General features: G+C 33.5%; 1 protein-coding gene across 3 annotated transcripts in view; it reads right to left on the bottom strand.

Annotated features, from left to right (window-relative positions):
• Positions 1-714: 714 nt before the first annotated feature.
• Positions 715-15,550, bottom strand: part of Spt6 (transcription elongation factor Spt6) — a 66,466-nt gene continuing 51,630 nt past the window's right edge. For all 3 annotated transcript variants that reach the window (XM_089234729.1, XM_089234730.1, XM_089234731.1), the window contains exons 27-39: positions 13,554-13,719; positions 13,227-13,416; positions 11,825-11,973; positions 11,559-11,699; positions 10,730-10,836; positions 9,943-10,031; positions 9,605-9,720; positions 8,682-8,804; positions 6,615-6,848; positions 5,101-5,302; positions 4,651-4,793; positions 4,295-4,497; positions 715-1,264 (exon numbers count right to left, since the gene is read on the bottom strand). In XM_089234729.1, coding sequence (XP_089090855.1) covers positions 1,078-1,264; positions 4,295-4,497; positions 4,651-4,793; positions 5,101-5,302; positions 6,615-6,848; positions 8,682-8,804; positions 9,605-9,720; positions 9,943-10,031; positions 10,730-10,836; positions 11,559-11,699; positions 11,825-11,973; positions 13,227-13,416; positions 13,554-13,719 — 2,050 coding nt within the window. In that variant the 3' untranslated portion in view covers positions 715-1,077. The remainder of the gene's footprint in view (positions 1,265-4,294; positions 4,498-4,650; positions 4,794-5,100; positions 5,303-6,614; positions 6,849-8,681; positions 8,805-9,604; positions 9,721-9,942; positions 10,032-10,729; positions 10,837-11,558; positions 11,700-11,824; positions 11,974-13,226; positions 13,417-13,553; positions 13,720-15,550) is intronic.

Below are 15,550 nucleotides of genomic sequence, written 5' to 3'. Positions count from 1 at the left end.
GTACCGTAAATCCTTGTGCTGTTAGTATTTAAGATTTCAGTGAGGAAAAGATGCCTCGCCATTCTTTGCTTGTCAAAACAAGACAAGCAAAGAATGGCGAGGCATCTGGGGAGAAAGCATTTTTCGGTTAGCCAAAAAAATGTCAATTTCAACTGAATTCGACAAAAATGTTCGACATACCAAACTTTTATCAAGCAATTTTTAAATGCATACTGATTTTATTCTTAAGTTAACAAATTTTTTTTCAATCGTTGTCAGAAATTAAGTTGTAACAGCAACCCCAAATTAAGTAGTTTTTAAAATTTGCCCTTTTGAGTGTGCCTATGCTCCGGATCAACTTCCCCCCGATTTAAAGAATGAAATTTCGCTGGTTTCTTCTGTGATTCATTAAATCAGGATTTGACTGCACTTTTACATCAGTGAGGATGTAGAGTACCACTTTTGCCTACATCAGAAGTGCCCAACTAAAACCTCTAGATCATAGTTTCCCAACCTTTTTTGCCGCCCCATCGCCCCCTTCTTCAGAAATTTTCTTCTCCCATCGCCCCCGAAAGCAATCTAACACATAGGAACCTATGTTATACCCGTAGCTTCTATTGGCCCCCTGGAACATTCAACCGTCCCCCAGGGGGCGTTAATGCCAACGTTGGGAATCACTGCTCTAGATGAATACAAGTGAAATTTTTATCAATGAAATAAACAGTGTTTGACGAATACCAGTATATTTTTTTTAATGATATAAAATCCAGCAATAATAAATAAATTTATCATTTATCTGTAAACCACAAGACAGGGGAAAAAAAATACACGATTTCAATCATGCTTTTTTGATGGTGTATTCACAATTTCAACGTAAGTCCTGTGAACAAAAACTTAACTTTCTTAATTCATCTTCGTAAGCAATATTTATAAAAGGATGCAGGTAACAAGATCGATTACACCCTTCAAAGAAACAAAACAAAAAAAGTCATATCTCTAAATATGTTTCTCATCCAAAAACAACAGAATAAAAGTTTCGTATCTACAGTGCACTTATATACAAATACATCAGTGTTGAGCATATAACGGAAGTTATTATTAAAACTCATCGATCAGAGGTGTTGCATCAGCAGCAGGCGTTGATTCTATCATAGGACTTGGAGAGCCTCTATGCGTCGGGGTTCTTGGAGTCATTCGTACTGGCACAAGATTCTCTTGCTGTTGCTTCTTTTTGGCCCACTGTTCAGCCATACGCTTCCAATCTACGGCACTTGAAGGATGCCCCCTGAAAGGAAAGTCACATGAATACACGGATGCCATAACACAAATATAAAATGAGTTAATGAATGAATGATGCATTTATTGGGATTGAGGGTAAATAAACATATTTTCAGGCAAAATATAGCATGGGGTTTGAGCAGGGTATCTCGCTTTAAATCAGGTACTTCTAATATATTAAACAATTTGAATAATATGATTTTTTTTAAACTTGTATGATGTAATGCAAGCAAATAAGAGATAGTAAGTTTCATATTTTAATTATTTATGCATTAATTAATATTTAAATAAATATGATAAAGATATTTGTTTTTTTGGGTGAAGAGTCATGTTGGTAGAATTTATTCAATTTTTCTCAGAAAATTAGATTTCAAAACGAGAGGTTCTTAGAGTCTATTCCAAGAACTTTCTTTTTCATAGAAAAAGTGGTCATTAAAGAGTGCGCTAATTGTATGGACAGATTTTTATCCCTAGAACGGAATTTACTATAGGCTTTGTCAAAGTAGACAATACACTATCTGTGGGTATAACTTTTTGACAACTCTAATTTTTCTCCTCCATGCTTTTTTTGATCGTGCGACGACATATAAAGAACTTTTTCATAGCTCATAATAAACACTTGTTCATCCAAGGCAGTTCTTTTTCAAAGAAAAGTTTATATTTTCGAAGTAATATTTTATAAAGATTTTTCCTCCAGAATATTTAAATTGATTGAATTAATGAATTTTAAATACATAGTATGACTATGTGCTTCTGAATTTTTTTCATAAAGTATAAATTTCAATGCTGTTTTAAACAGTAGAATGATTTGTTCTAAGATAACATTAGTATGATAAATGGAATTTTTAGTAGTTTAGTTATGCTAATGGGATTTTTTTAAAGCAAGATCTCTAGAGCTTAATAGTCTACAAGTTAAAAAATTAGAATTATAATCTGTCATATATATGAAAACTATTTGATACTCCTAATAAGTTAGTACTTCAAACTTGGAATTATAAAAATGAGTAAATATAGAATTTTAAAAATCTGATTCAAATAAAAAAAAACTGAATTTGATTAAAAAAAATTATTTTTATCAACCCTGGACTTAATAAAAGATAAAATCAGCAGAAATTTGGGACCAATAATTTTTCCTCTGCTTTATACATATAAATAAATGGCTGTTCTATGTACGAATATGCACTTATTTTATTTAGTTATCAAGTCCAATATTGTCAGAAAAATTAGAGTTGGTCTGATTTCTATACTTAAAAAGTATGCTTATCTTTAGAATTAGTTCAGAAGTCATATTTTAAAAACACAATATTCAAACCACTAACTGTTAACAAAATAAAAATTAGATTGTGTTTCATTCCACATAAGTTAAAATTTTAAGGTGAAAATTAAAAAAAAATCATGATTTTTATCAACCCTGGGTTTGGGTGATTTCCTGAAGTCCAGTGGCTGTCATGATTGGGAGATGTTATAGGGCCTTGAAATGGTACAATTAATGAACTTTTATTCTTGCAATGAAGAATTTCAGTGCTATTTTCTTTACAGAAGTGGCTCCTTTTGGCACGATACATGAAATTTGCCAAGAAAGGCTTTGTTAGTGCAAAACGGCAGTAATAGCAACCTTAACCAAACACGTAATCATGCATCGATTTACCTATGGATGGCATTGACCAACAATGAGCCAACATCCGATTATATTAGCATTATATTTTTAATTATGATTTATAATTTGTTTTATTTATATTTAAATAAATAAGAAATTATAATTTTTAATTAATAACAGTGTACTATCAGACTACTAGTTGGAGGAGTTTAGGGGGGAGGGTCAGCTCGCCAATTGTGAACGTGGCAAGACCATAGGGAACAGCCACAACTCTCACTATGGTGATTATCTTACAATCGATTCACACACAAGAGATTACCGCCCCCGCACAACAATGTGAGCAGCGAGCTGTCATAATAAAATTAAAGCAAATTGTTAATAAATTGTTTATTAATTGATTAGTTTTGTTAATTAATGAACACGTTTGTCTTTATTTTGACATGACAGCTCGTTGCACATGCTGTCGCATCAAACATTAATCTTTTTGCCCTATAGCCTAGAAACATGCAACGTGTACAGTCGAATCCCATTATAACGAACGCCAAGAGACAGGAAGAATCACTTCGTAATTACAAAATTTCATTATAAAGGAATTCCATGTTACCTAGCATTGTTCCTATTTAAACTTATTTGGAAAATTAGAAAAGTGTTCGTTAAAACAAGAATTTCGCTATAACAGTATTCGTTAAAATGGAATTCGACTATGTTACGGGTTACCATATTTGGTGGGTTTGCTCACTAATATTGAACTGGTGAAACTGGAGTCCAGTTAAATGGAAAAGTACCAGATTTTATCACAGACAAACTGCTGTTGAGTCAGAAATCAAAACTGAACATCCTAAAGCAGTAGTTTTCAACCTAGAGCCTTGTGGTCCTGAAGTATTTTAGTGGGGGGGGGGGGGGGGGGGGAGAGGAGGAAACCCACTGGAAAAAAATCAAGTGAAAGGGGAGTCACAACAGGTAGCTAAAGAGGCCACACAGAGCTGTTAAAAAAATTGTCTCTGAAGAAATGGTTAAAAGGTCTATGAGTAAAAAATATTGTCTAAAGGGGGCTAAAAAAAGTTAAGCAACACTGTCCAAAGAACAACACAAACTTCTTGGGTAGTAACATTCTAAGGTTTTTAAAAATTGAAAATGAAGGATGAGCCATGAAGGGAAGAAAACAGGTAAAAATTTGGGTTTGATTGACTTTTGTGATTAGTTTTAACAAAATGCTAACCGAGTTTGATCACACTAATCATACTCTGCCTTAAACATGTATTTGATAAGCTTGTGAGTAATGTTGATTTGATGAAAAGGTGCCAGACAAGTCAGTGGCTCAAGGAGGATCTACCCATAGTCTGTACACAAAAGCTGTTTAGGCTCTAGGAATATGCTGCAAATCAGCTCTGAGTAAATTTTTTTGCAATTTTGTCCTGAAAGGCAATAAAGTGTACATACCTTGAAGACGCATTGACTGAAGCAGCAGCAGCGGCGGCAGCTGCAGCATGTGATGGCGTTCGTGGCACCTGGTGAGGCCAAGAAGCTTGCGGGGTCTGTGGATACCTAGGAGTGATTATTTGTGAATGTGCGGGTGTTGTAGGCACGTGGTAAGAAGGAGTAACCAGCGGAGTAGCTGTGACTGGTTGGGAAGGTGTATAAGGCTGAAATGAATCAGTGATATCAACACATAAATTTATGAAATGAGATACTATTTAAACTTTACATCAAAAGCATTTTTTTTAACCTTTCAGGATAAGTGTTTTTTTAAAGGATCCAAAATCAAAGAGGGGATATTCTATATTATTAAAAACTACCTGGAAGTTATAGTTGCTTCCATATCCCTGCCCATAATTTGCACCTTGATATGCAGGAGTTTGGCCAGCGACCTGAGAGAGTGCACTAAACATATGACTTGGCATGTTAGCAGCTGCTCTCTGTATGGCTTGTGGGTCCAAATCTACAAGTGGATGAAGAAAACAAAAAATTAATTATAATAATCAGAAGAGATAAATCATCAAGACCCTCGTCAAGCAAAAACGTTTAATGGGTGAAAAAAAATACAAAAACCAAAACTTAAATTCATCAAATTTAAATACAATGAAGTTTAATAAATCAAAATACAGTAACCTTCCATCATATTACACATGTTGGGGAGGCAAAGAAAAAGTATGATATAACCACCGATTTAATATCCAACAAATTTAAGTTTTACTTTTTGTGAGTAGTTCTAACAAAGAGCTATAATATAATTTAAAAATACATACTAGCGAGGTTGATGCTTGGCGTATTTCCAATGTATGATGATTGACCCGCTGGCGTGCGACCTGATGCAGATGCAGTTGGAGTACCTGGTATAGGATCCCTGAAGTGATCTTTAAACCACTTAAAGAGGGAATTGACTGAACGGAAAACTGTGGAACGATAGCGGAAACCATCTTGCTGAATTGTTATATATTCATGTCTGATCTAAAAAGAAAGTAACAATTTCATATTAGCAAAATGGTCTTTGTATTTGTATAAACAATTGAAAAAATATAGTTGATAATTTTTCCTGATAAAATGTTCCTTTGAAAATCCTCAAAATCAAGAAGTACGTAAGTATAAATTAAAGGTATTTGCAGTTGCGATAAAAAAGTTGTTTACAATGCAATAACCTTTTCACACCTGAGCCTAAAATAACTATTAACCAGTCATCTGGCCAATTCTGCATGTGCTACCCACGGTGCCCCTTTTTATGAAGATGCACAGACTTTTTTCTCTTTTTTTGGAAGTTTAAAGCGAATAAAATATATTTTTTGATTGAATTTTTCTATAAAAACATTAAAACTGATGTTCTTTGCTATATATTTAAAATCGTAAAAGTAATAATAAAAGTCAATTATTAGAACTAATTGGTTTTCTAAATAGAAATGTTGAATTCTTAATTAAGTGGGATGACAGCATGGGTTGCTCTAGTTCAAAATTGAATGAAGAAAAATATTTCCCAATAATTGATGTTAAAAATGATATATTGAAATTGATAAAATATGTAAAAATCTACTAATTATAAGATAGAATATATATATAACGCTTAAGGACGCAGCCTTGCAAAACATGGCAAAGATAATAGTAATAATCCTAGACCTTGAAATATAATTGTTTAACTCTATCTAGTGGTACGATAATAAAGTAGAAGAACGTCTGTGCAGCTGTACGATGAATTATTCGGCCATATCCAAGTAATAAAGACCAAAAATCTGCATGGCAGCGTATGCCAAAAATAAAAAATTAATATGGGTTGTTGTCTCTACTAGGGCTATTTGAGTTTGGTACATGTCTTGAAGAAAAGAATCATTTGAAACCATTTAAAGCTATTAAAAATGTGGTATACATATGTATATTGCCAGAACGAAGAGGATAAAATGTCATAAAAGATTCACTGAATAATTTCAGGGTAATAGAAAACTAGGGTATTTTTTGGGTGAGAAAACTTTTCAATGAGAGAAAAAGGGCGAAAGAAGAAGAAATATCAGGGATTTGCATCATTTAAAGTAGTTCAAAAAAAGACAGAAGCTTTCAACTGCAAATTATCAAGAAAATGTGACTTTTTTTTGCAAGGAACAACAGTTTTTTTTTTAAATTCCTATTCTTCAAAGAATGTCATGGACTACTAATAAATGAATGTTTTGCATTGTTCAATAATATAGCAATCATGTAGCATACACTTCTATTTTTTATAATACAAAATCATGGCCTATCATATAATTTTCACCAAGGTAATCAGTAAAAAAATACACACCTTGTTTCTCGGGAGATACGAGAGCAAGAACTTTCCAGTATACTCTTTTGATGCAGAAACGCAGTAATGGATTTTATTAGGAGCCTTCTTTTTTTCCTCACGCAGGAGTTTTTCTGTTGCTTCTTTTTTACCACCTTCAGCAGACACGAAGTATCGGAAGTTCAGAAGATCTCTGGCATATGCAGACATAGGCTGTATGTGACGAGCGATAATTTCATCCAGATCTTCAAATTCCTTCAAAAGAAGTATATATTAGACACAGAAAATAAGTTATTGACCAAGTGTAATAATGTAAAAAATTTTAATTTTATGTATAATATGTGCAACATTAATTGTTAATATCACACATATTTTGAATATACAGCTCCATTTCGCTTAGCAAATTGAACATATGTGATCATTAGTTTAGATAAAATGAACCATAAAAATTATATTTTATATGTTTTACTTTTTTATGTAGAAAAATTCAAGATTGCAAATTATAATTAATATTTTGCTTTAATTACTGTAATAAATTTATGTTTAAAAACAAAACGTCAAATGTAAAAAAAGTAAGTTTTTCGTCATGTTGTATGTATTGTGTTCAAAACATCATCAAAAAGCATTCATTTAGGTTTTTGATGGTTTTTAAACCAGTTTTGGATATCGAAAACCCAACCCTGGTTACTCAAACTCGAGGATATTCAGAATTCTTTAGCTTTACTTCTAATATTTTTAAAAAGAGATTAAGAATGCTGCTTTCATTAAAAAAAAGTTATCAGTCTCTATTTTCAGGAAAGAAAACATCCACATCACAAGCACACTAGAATCAATCAGAAGTAGTGAACACAGAAGTAAAAAATATTCATTCACATACTGCCTAAATGACAAGATTCATTTATAAGTTTGAATAGTTAACTCATTCAAAAAATTTTATTTTGCTGCTGGAAGTTGGGTTAAAATTTTCTTATCCTTCAGAAGAAAAACCCCCATCCCTATCATGTTAAATGTTTACATAATTTCGTCGTAAGGGATTATTTTGTAGAACAAATTTATTGCATAAAGCGAGGGACACCTGGTACTCATATATCAAAGTGAACTTCACCCATAAGAAAAAATGAAAACACAAATGAATTGTTCTGCAACAATCTCCCTCGCACATGCCACAATTCTTCTCAAAGATAAAGTGGATGCTAATTTGTTTTATATTATATAATATTTTGACTTCAAATTGTATATTGATTCATCATGCATTTTCAGACTAATACAGAAAGTGGGGCCTTCATTTTGAAATCTTCACTTGCATCAATGCACCAGAAGAGGGTGAGATGATCATGAGCTTGAGCTGTGGATGTCACTTCCTGCAGTCAGTGTCAAATAAATGAGTGAGCCAAACCCGGGAATACTACTTCTAAAATATTAATGTGTTATGCACATAATATATATATGCATTTAAATAATAACAACAATAAAAAAACCCAGGAACCCTGGAAGCTCTCAATATGGTCCTTTCCAAAGTACGAGAAAATGAACTGTCAACTTATAGTTATGATCATGTAATGATCCACAGGCAACACATATACACAAAGCCTCTTAAGTTAGTCCTCATCAAGGAAGCCTTGGTTTAAATCAGTGTTTCCCAAAGTGGGCGATGGAATGGTCCAAGGGGGCAATAGAATCTACTGATTTAACATAGGATCCTATGGGTTTACTTGAGTTGGGCGGCGATGAGAGGAAAAAATTTCTGATTTTGGGGAGGTGATGGAACAAAAAGTTTGGGAGATTATGGTCTAAATGGTATTCATATTGCAAAACTTAGCTCATTTATCAAGCCAAAAGTTGTTAAATTTTTTTTCCTCATCTTGCTAATCACTTGAATCTAAGGTTTTATCATACCACAATGAAATTTAGTTTCCATACTTAAAAATAACTTTTCTTTCTTGCTCATCCACAAAAAAAAATTCACAAAATTCAAAATCCACAAAAAAAAAAACCAAATATTTTGGCAATAAAGTGATTATAAACAACTAAAAATGATTGTGTATGAATATTTTAAAGCGTGAAATAAAGTGGAAGGCACAAACTTACATCATTTCCAATGAGCAAGGAACGACCTAAGCTAAAAGCATTATCTTTCCCCTCTTCTCGCACATCTATGTGTTGATTGATGCCATCTGCAACCTTCCAAGTTACTGTCAAGTGATCTGAGCCCTTTGTAAAAAAAGAAACAGACATTAACGTGTTTTAATATGGCAAAATGTACATGACAAGAAATATCTGCAAAAAAATAAATACAGTTAATCTACAAGAAATAGTATTGTGTGATGAATATTTTCCTCATAGCAACAACAGCATCAGCCTTTGACGACCGGACACACCCTGCTTTTTATCTCGAAGAGACAAACATTATCAATCAAAAACTTGTAAAACTAGTGAGTTTGAAATGGTGGAAATTTATATAAGAAAAACTCCTGATCTAGTAAAAAAAGTTAATGTAAAAAAAATAATAATGTACTGTATATACTCGTGTATAAGCCGAGTTTTTTTGTGGAAAAATTCGTTCCCTAAATGGGGGTGGGTCGGCTTATACTTAGGTCAGTTTTTGATGAGAAAATATTGACTCCCACAATCAGTAGTCATTTTTGTAGCAGAAACTGGCATTATTGGCATGGGATATGTTCAAACTCCACAGAACTGATAATGTCAAAGCTGATGCAAAGAAATCGAAAACATCATTGGCTGGCTGGTGGCGGCGGCTAATGTTGATTGTACAGCCTTTAGATGTGAGCATCAACAAGCCTCTCAAAGACTATTTGAGGAATTTGTGGATCGAATGGATGAGTTCCGATGATAAAGGAACTACAAACAGTGGTACTTTGAAGAAACCTGACATTAGCTTAGTGTGTCAATGGGTACATGAGGTGTGGAATTCTGTTTTTACCGAAATTATCATCCGATCCTTCAAAAAGTGTTTGCATTTAAAGAAAATATACAAAGTTGCATTCACTTACCTTACTGCTAGGTCTTATTATTACATCGCCTTGGTCCATAGATTCCAAAAGTTTTTCTGCTTCTTTAAAACCAATGTTCTTGAATGAAGGATGCACAATAACTCTTTTTAAGTATACTAAAAATAAAAAAACAACCCCTGTGAATTTACAATATTAAAAATATGAGAATAAATAATTCCATGAATGTTTCCAAGTACATTTTTGTCATAAGACATCAACCACTGAGGTGGTACTAGAATCAATGGACCTTGTAACATACTACTAACAGAATACAACAGAACTACAATGGAAAAACGAATTTCATGTTGTAAAAATAGATTCACACGTCAACTATTTACCTTGCCTATTTTGTTTTTTAGCAGTGTCTTCTGCAACCTTATGGTCTTTTTCTTCAGCTTCATGATCATAGTAAACATCTTTGGCTGGCCTTTGGAAACAAATACAAAATAAAATACTGTATTTTTTTCCACCATAATCAAACTTTTATAGTGTAATCCTGGTCTTACAATAAAAATTCAAATATTACATGGAAGATTATGATTTGTAGTTAACTTTGCATTGTCAAAGATAATCATAAGTTTGGGTGTTTGCTTTTTATAAGATTTTATATTTAGGCAATTTATACATGTTATGCTTCCTTTAAGCCACATGCATATAATTTTTAAACAATACTCAAATGGTATATACTCACTACCCATTTTTAAACAATACTCCAAATATAATGCTGGGTTCCCAGCAAAATCTGCTTGATCATTTCACTCTTGAATAAATAAATATGATTCAAAATTTTAACCTTCCAAATGTTTTTAAAGTTAGCTTCTCGTTTCACAGAATTTTTCAAATTACATCGAACATTTGCTTATTTCCCTGATTATTTTTCATTCACATGACTTTATAGGTTGCTGAGAACCATGTAATGTGCACCCACATAAACAGTTTTGATTTTGTAAGGAAAATAGTGTGCATCTAGATTTGAATAAATACAGTATTTTTTTCTCAATGGTATAAACTAATTAAACTATATATAATGGTATAAACTATTTTTTCATTCATTTACTATTTCCTTTCAGCTTCAACCTAACTAATTTTTCCTACTATTTCATAACATTTTTTTTTTTGACATACCTCCATTCATTGTTTTTATCCATAAGATCAGAAGATCTACAGGTGAGATCAACAGCAAACCTCTCAATGTCAATTTTTGTTATTCTTGCATGTATAATCATATTTTTCTATAAAACAAAAAGAAAATTTTGTTATTGCGCAAAAAATATAAAGACTAATAAAAAATGTTAATAAAACAGATCAGAATTGATAGAATCACAATAATTGGTTTGGAATAAAAAAAAATTATTCTTAGAACTATATCATTAAGAAAAAATTAAATAATCTGAATCACAAGATTATAAATTTTTTCAAATATTCCTTTATTCATTAATAATGGAAATCCTACTGTCGTTGCAAACCAACACATTTTTACAAACTAGTTATTTGATTCTGAACAATGTCATTTCTCTAAATATCTTTCCCATTTATGAACTAATTGTTCACATTTGTTTCAGTTCGTATAAATGTGCATTGGCAGTGTCAAGTTTATAGGACTGGAACTTGAATGAAATAATCTTGAATGATTGCAAAGTTAACACCTGGTACTTAACTGAAAATTTATTATTTTACAGTTGTAATCCTTTTCTCATATCAAGATACTAAACTGCTTCTATTTTTTAAATTGAATATTACAAAAGATGAGGCAGACTTTGTTTCAGATAATTCAAATAACACAAAGACTTATTTTACAGACCAATAAACTTTTTAAAACATGTTTTAAGAAAATAAACTGGAAGTTTTAAATAGTAAATATCACAAAAGACTTAAAAATTTCTGATTTTTGTCTGATGTATTTCTAAATATTTCTTTTCTTTGAAAGAAAATACCACAGACAAATTGAACTTACATGTACACGTTCCTCAGGATTTACCACTTGCTTGTCACTGATCATTTTCGTGGGAATGAAACCAGAGATACCATTGTCAAGTCGTGTTCTGACACCCATTGCTTGCCCAGGACAACTTGCATCATCAAAATGACTCCACACCTGAGACACAAACATTAAACTAAATAATTTTTAACGTCTTAACAGCACATATTCATTAAACCTAGTAGTGAAAACTTTCTGCTTATGAAATGAAAATATAATAGAGTAAATTTAAAGATACTCACATCACTTAATTCTGGAAAATCTTTTTTCTTACAGAAGGGACATTGCCAAAGTCCACTTTCATCATTTCTTATAGGGTTAGCATTATCCAGGAGCTCGCTGTTTGGTTTTCTACGTGCAATGCCAATGACAGTACTCAAGACAAGTTTCCCTGAAAGAAAGACTTTTTTTAAACTTTATTTCATACAAAAGATTTTTTATTCATGTATATGGAAAACACACGTCATTGAACACATTGAAACTTTAGTCATGTTAAAAAATTTCAAAAAAGGAACCACAATGTGAAACATTTTACCGAATGATAGTTCATGATGGAAACCTGATCGTAAATTAAAGTGCAGTAAAACCTCCCATAAAGGCAACTTCTGAACAATGACCACATTTCTTGGAATAGAACACATCCCATTGGATTAACATTAGGGTTAACCTCCGACCAAAGATTTCAGAATAACGACCACTTTTGAAAATGTAAAAAAAATTCATGCACATTATCACATAAGGAAAATAGCCTTTAAGATTGCTTTGAAGTAGTTTTTCCTTCCTTCAGCCTAAAAATAATTATGGATTTTTCCCTATGTCAGTAACTCTCAAAATATGGTTGGTCCTTGGACATCAAGTGTTCCTCACGTAGATCCTAACAGGTGCACTAAACACACTTCAGAAGAACATAACAGAAATTAGGATTAAAATTTAACAAGTGGCTATGTCAGATTTCTGATCCCCCGTTTCCCATTTTCCATGAAGTTTTACCAAGGGAGCTCAAGTAAGCACTAATTGAAAATACTATTAATAGCAACAAAAAATAAGATTATTGTATTGGAGGGTGAATCTGATCCATTTGAAGAATGCATGTCTGAGGATAAGGATTACAGCATAGCTGTACACATTTTTCACGAAATTTTTGATGGAAATTAATAAAAAAACACACACAAAAAAAAATTCATGTATCTCCAATGTAAAATGAATGTTGTGCTACAAAACATATTTTTCCAATTAATTACAGTATGGGTTATAATTTCCCATGCAATTTCAAAATTTAATCGATGTTTCCTAGGTACTGAACCTCTTAACAACAGTATCCTCCCAATAATAGTCACATCTGCTCTGTCCTGTTAGCTGCCAATGTTGGGAAGTTTAACTATATTTCCAAACTATATATTATTAATAAAATTTTTACAGTAGGAATATGACAACCAAAAGATTGGTGATAATAGAGGTCAAAACAATAAAAATAGCTTTTTATTCTAATCATTTGTACAAATTTTGATTTTTTAAGAAAAAAAAAGAACACCTCAAAATATCTCTTCAAATAGTTTAAAAAAAAGAAATCTTAAATTTAGAATTTGTCTTTGCAGTGTCTTAAAGATAAAATTAAGAACAACCTTTAATATTATTAATTCTCACCAATATAGAAGGTTTCTGGAGTTTCTTTTGTGAGCATGTTGAAGACCTCTTCTGGATTGGGTGGCCTGTAAGGAGTCCTTAAATCCTTGTACTTATGATTCAGCTCAGCTCGGATATCATACAAAGTGATACTTTTGTTACCAAAACCCTGTCGTTCAAGCTCTTCAGCAAATGCATCCAGATCCAAGTCCTGTAAATTTAAGATTATATTATTGTCCAGCAAATAACATAATTTATAACTTTAACACTACACACGCTGATCACAATCACAGAAATTTATAAAAGGGGGCAAATCAAATGTTCAAACAAAAACAAAATTACAATTACCTTCAGTTTATCTGGATTTTCCAAGATTTCTTCAAGTGCACCAGCAGGGTTAACATCATCCAAAGTATCATCATACTCTAACGCATCAACAGCCATTTTACGAGCCCACTCATAAGTCTCGGGATGCACTCGAGAACCATCTAAAACTTCTACGTATGTTTCAGTACTGAAAAAACGTCAGCTAACTTATAACCTTTTAATCAAAATCCTATAAACACTTTTTACTTATACCTACACATTTTGGATTATAGATGTTTTTAGCGGAATATTGCAACAGAATTGCAATTACAGAAAATTGCAAAAAAAAAACCAAACAATAATAAATAAATGCAAAAATATTTATTTTAACAATATAATCACATATAAAGTCTCTGTGCAACTGAATATTAAAGCACACAAAGTTTTAATTAATATTTTATTGAATTTCTGAAAAACCCACATGACTCCAATTTCACTGGAAATAGAGTTAATGTTATGTAAATTGTAGCGACCTCTACTTGAACTTTCACCGATTGCGGAAAAATAATAACGTCGCACTTCGCAATTTTCTGATGCGAATATTTTGTTACCTAGCAACGCAAGTTGCGATAAAAAATCGAATGTTTTTTCTTCGCAGTCGGCAAGCAACCATTGTCATGTGATGTCTTTCATTTTTATGTGTCCGTACCAAATTAAACATGTATTATATAAAACCTTCTGATTGTTATTATATTTAATACTGGAGTTCAACAACCGGTCCTACAGATAGGCGCCTACACACCGGTGCCCTGCATCGGTCCCTAAACTGGGTGCCTAAACTGGCGACGCCGGACGTGATTTCGAACAGCGCCATGATTTCGAACAGCAAGCTTCTCAAGGTAAGCGAGTAATCGTTTCCTCCGTTCCAAATGGACAATCCGCCGAATGTCGATCGCGTCGCTATAAAGCCGCCTCCATTTTGGAGAAACAATCCAAACTTGTGGTTTATCCAACTAGAAGCACAATTCTCGATCGCAGCGATAACTGCCGATGCTACGAAGTTCAACCATACTATCGCTGGTATCGATGCCGATATTTTATCGACAGTCCAAGATTTAGTTCTAGAACCTCCCCAGCAGAATAAATACGACGCGCTGAAGACACGATTGATTCAGGTTTACGCGGAGAGCGAATCATCGAAAATCCGTACGCTACTGCAAGGCTTAGAACTAGGAAATCAAAAACCATCGCATCTGCTTGCCCGAATGCGTGAGCTTGCCGGACGTAACTTTAGTGATGACTTGCTGAAATCGTTGTGGTTAGCGCAACTCCCCGCTAACGTCCAAGCTATACTAGCTGCTTCGAGCGAAGGACTTCCACAACTCGCTTCGATGGCAGATAAAATCGCTGAGTTGGCCATTCCAAATATCTGTTCAGCATCCGGTCGACCTGAGAACGCAATCAGCCAATCACTGGAGCAACAAGTCGCAGCTCTGACCAAAGAGTTGAGTGAGCTGAAGGCCGCTATTCACACTTCACAGCGACAGCCTAGATCTCGATTCCGTCATCGAGAACGGTATTCTCGCTCGCGATCCCACAGCCGAGCCCAATACAAACAAGCTGAAAATGGCTTCTGCTTCTATCACACCAATTTCGGAGCTCAGGCTAAGAAATGTCAACAGCCCTGCTCCTTCAAAACCTCACCGGGAAACTAATAAGGCAGTCGTCCACCGGCCAAGGCCACGGCTGCCAATTCGTCGACAGAGTCATACTGGCCGATCCTTCCACCAACTGGACTTTTTTGATCGACACGGGCGCTGATGTGTCAGTCGTCCCGCGAACTGTCGTCAATACCCACAAGAAACCAGAGAAGTTGATTCTTACAGCCGCCAATGGTTCCTCTATCTCAACTTACGGTACCAAACTTCTAACATTGAATTTGAACCTCCGAAGGACATTTGCTTGGCCGTTCATCATAGCCGACGTAACCCGACCAATTATTGGTGTAGATTTTCTATCGCATTTCAACCTGTTAGTCG

The sequence above is a fragment of the Pholcus phalangioides genome, unplaced genomic scaffold (assembly GCF_987345545.1).
Source record: "Pholcus phalangioides strain wild (caught in Gottingen) unplaced genomic scaffold, Ppha-v1.0 ptg000008l_1, whole genome shotgun sequence".
In the NCBI taxonomy this organism is placed as follows: domain Eukaryota; kingdom Metazoa; phylum Arthropoda; class Arachnida; order Araneae; family Pholcidae; genus Pholcus; species Pholcus phalangioides.
Note: the sequence above shows the minus strand (reverse complement) of the source record. Positions and strands in the feature narration are given on the sequence as shown.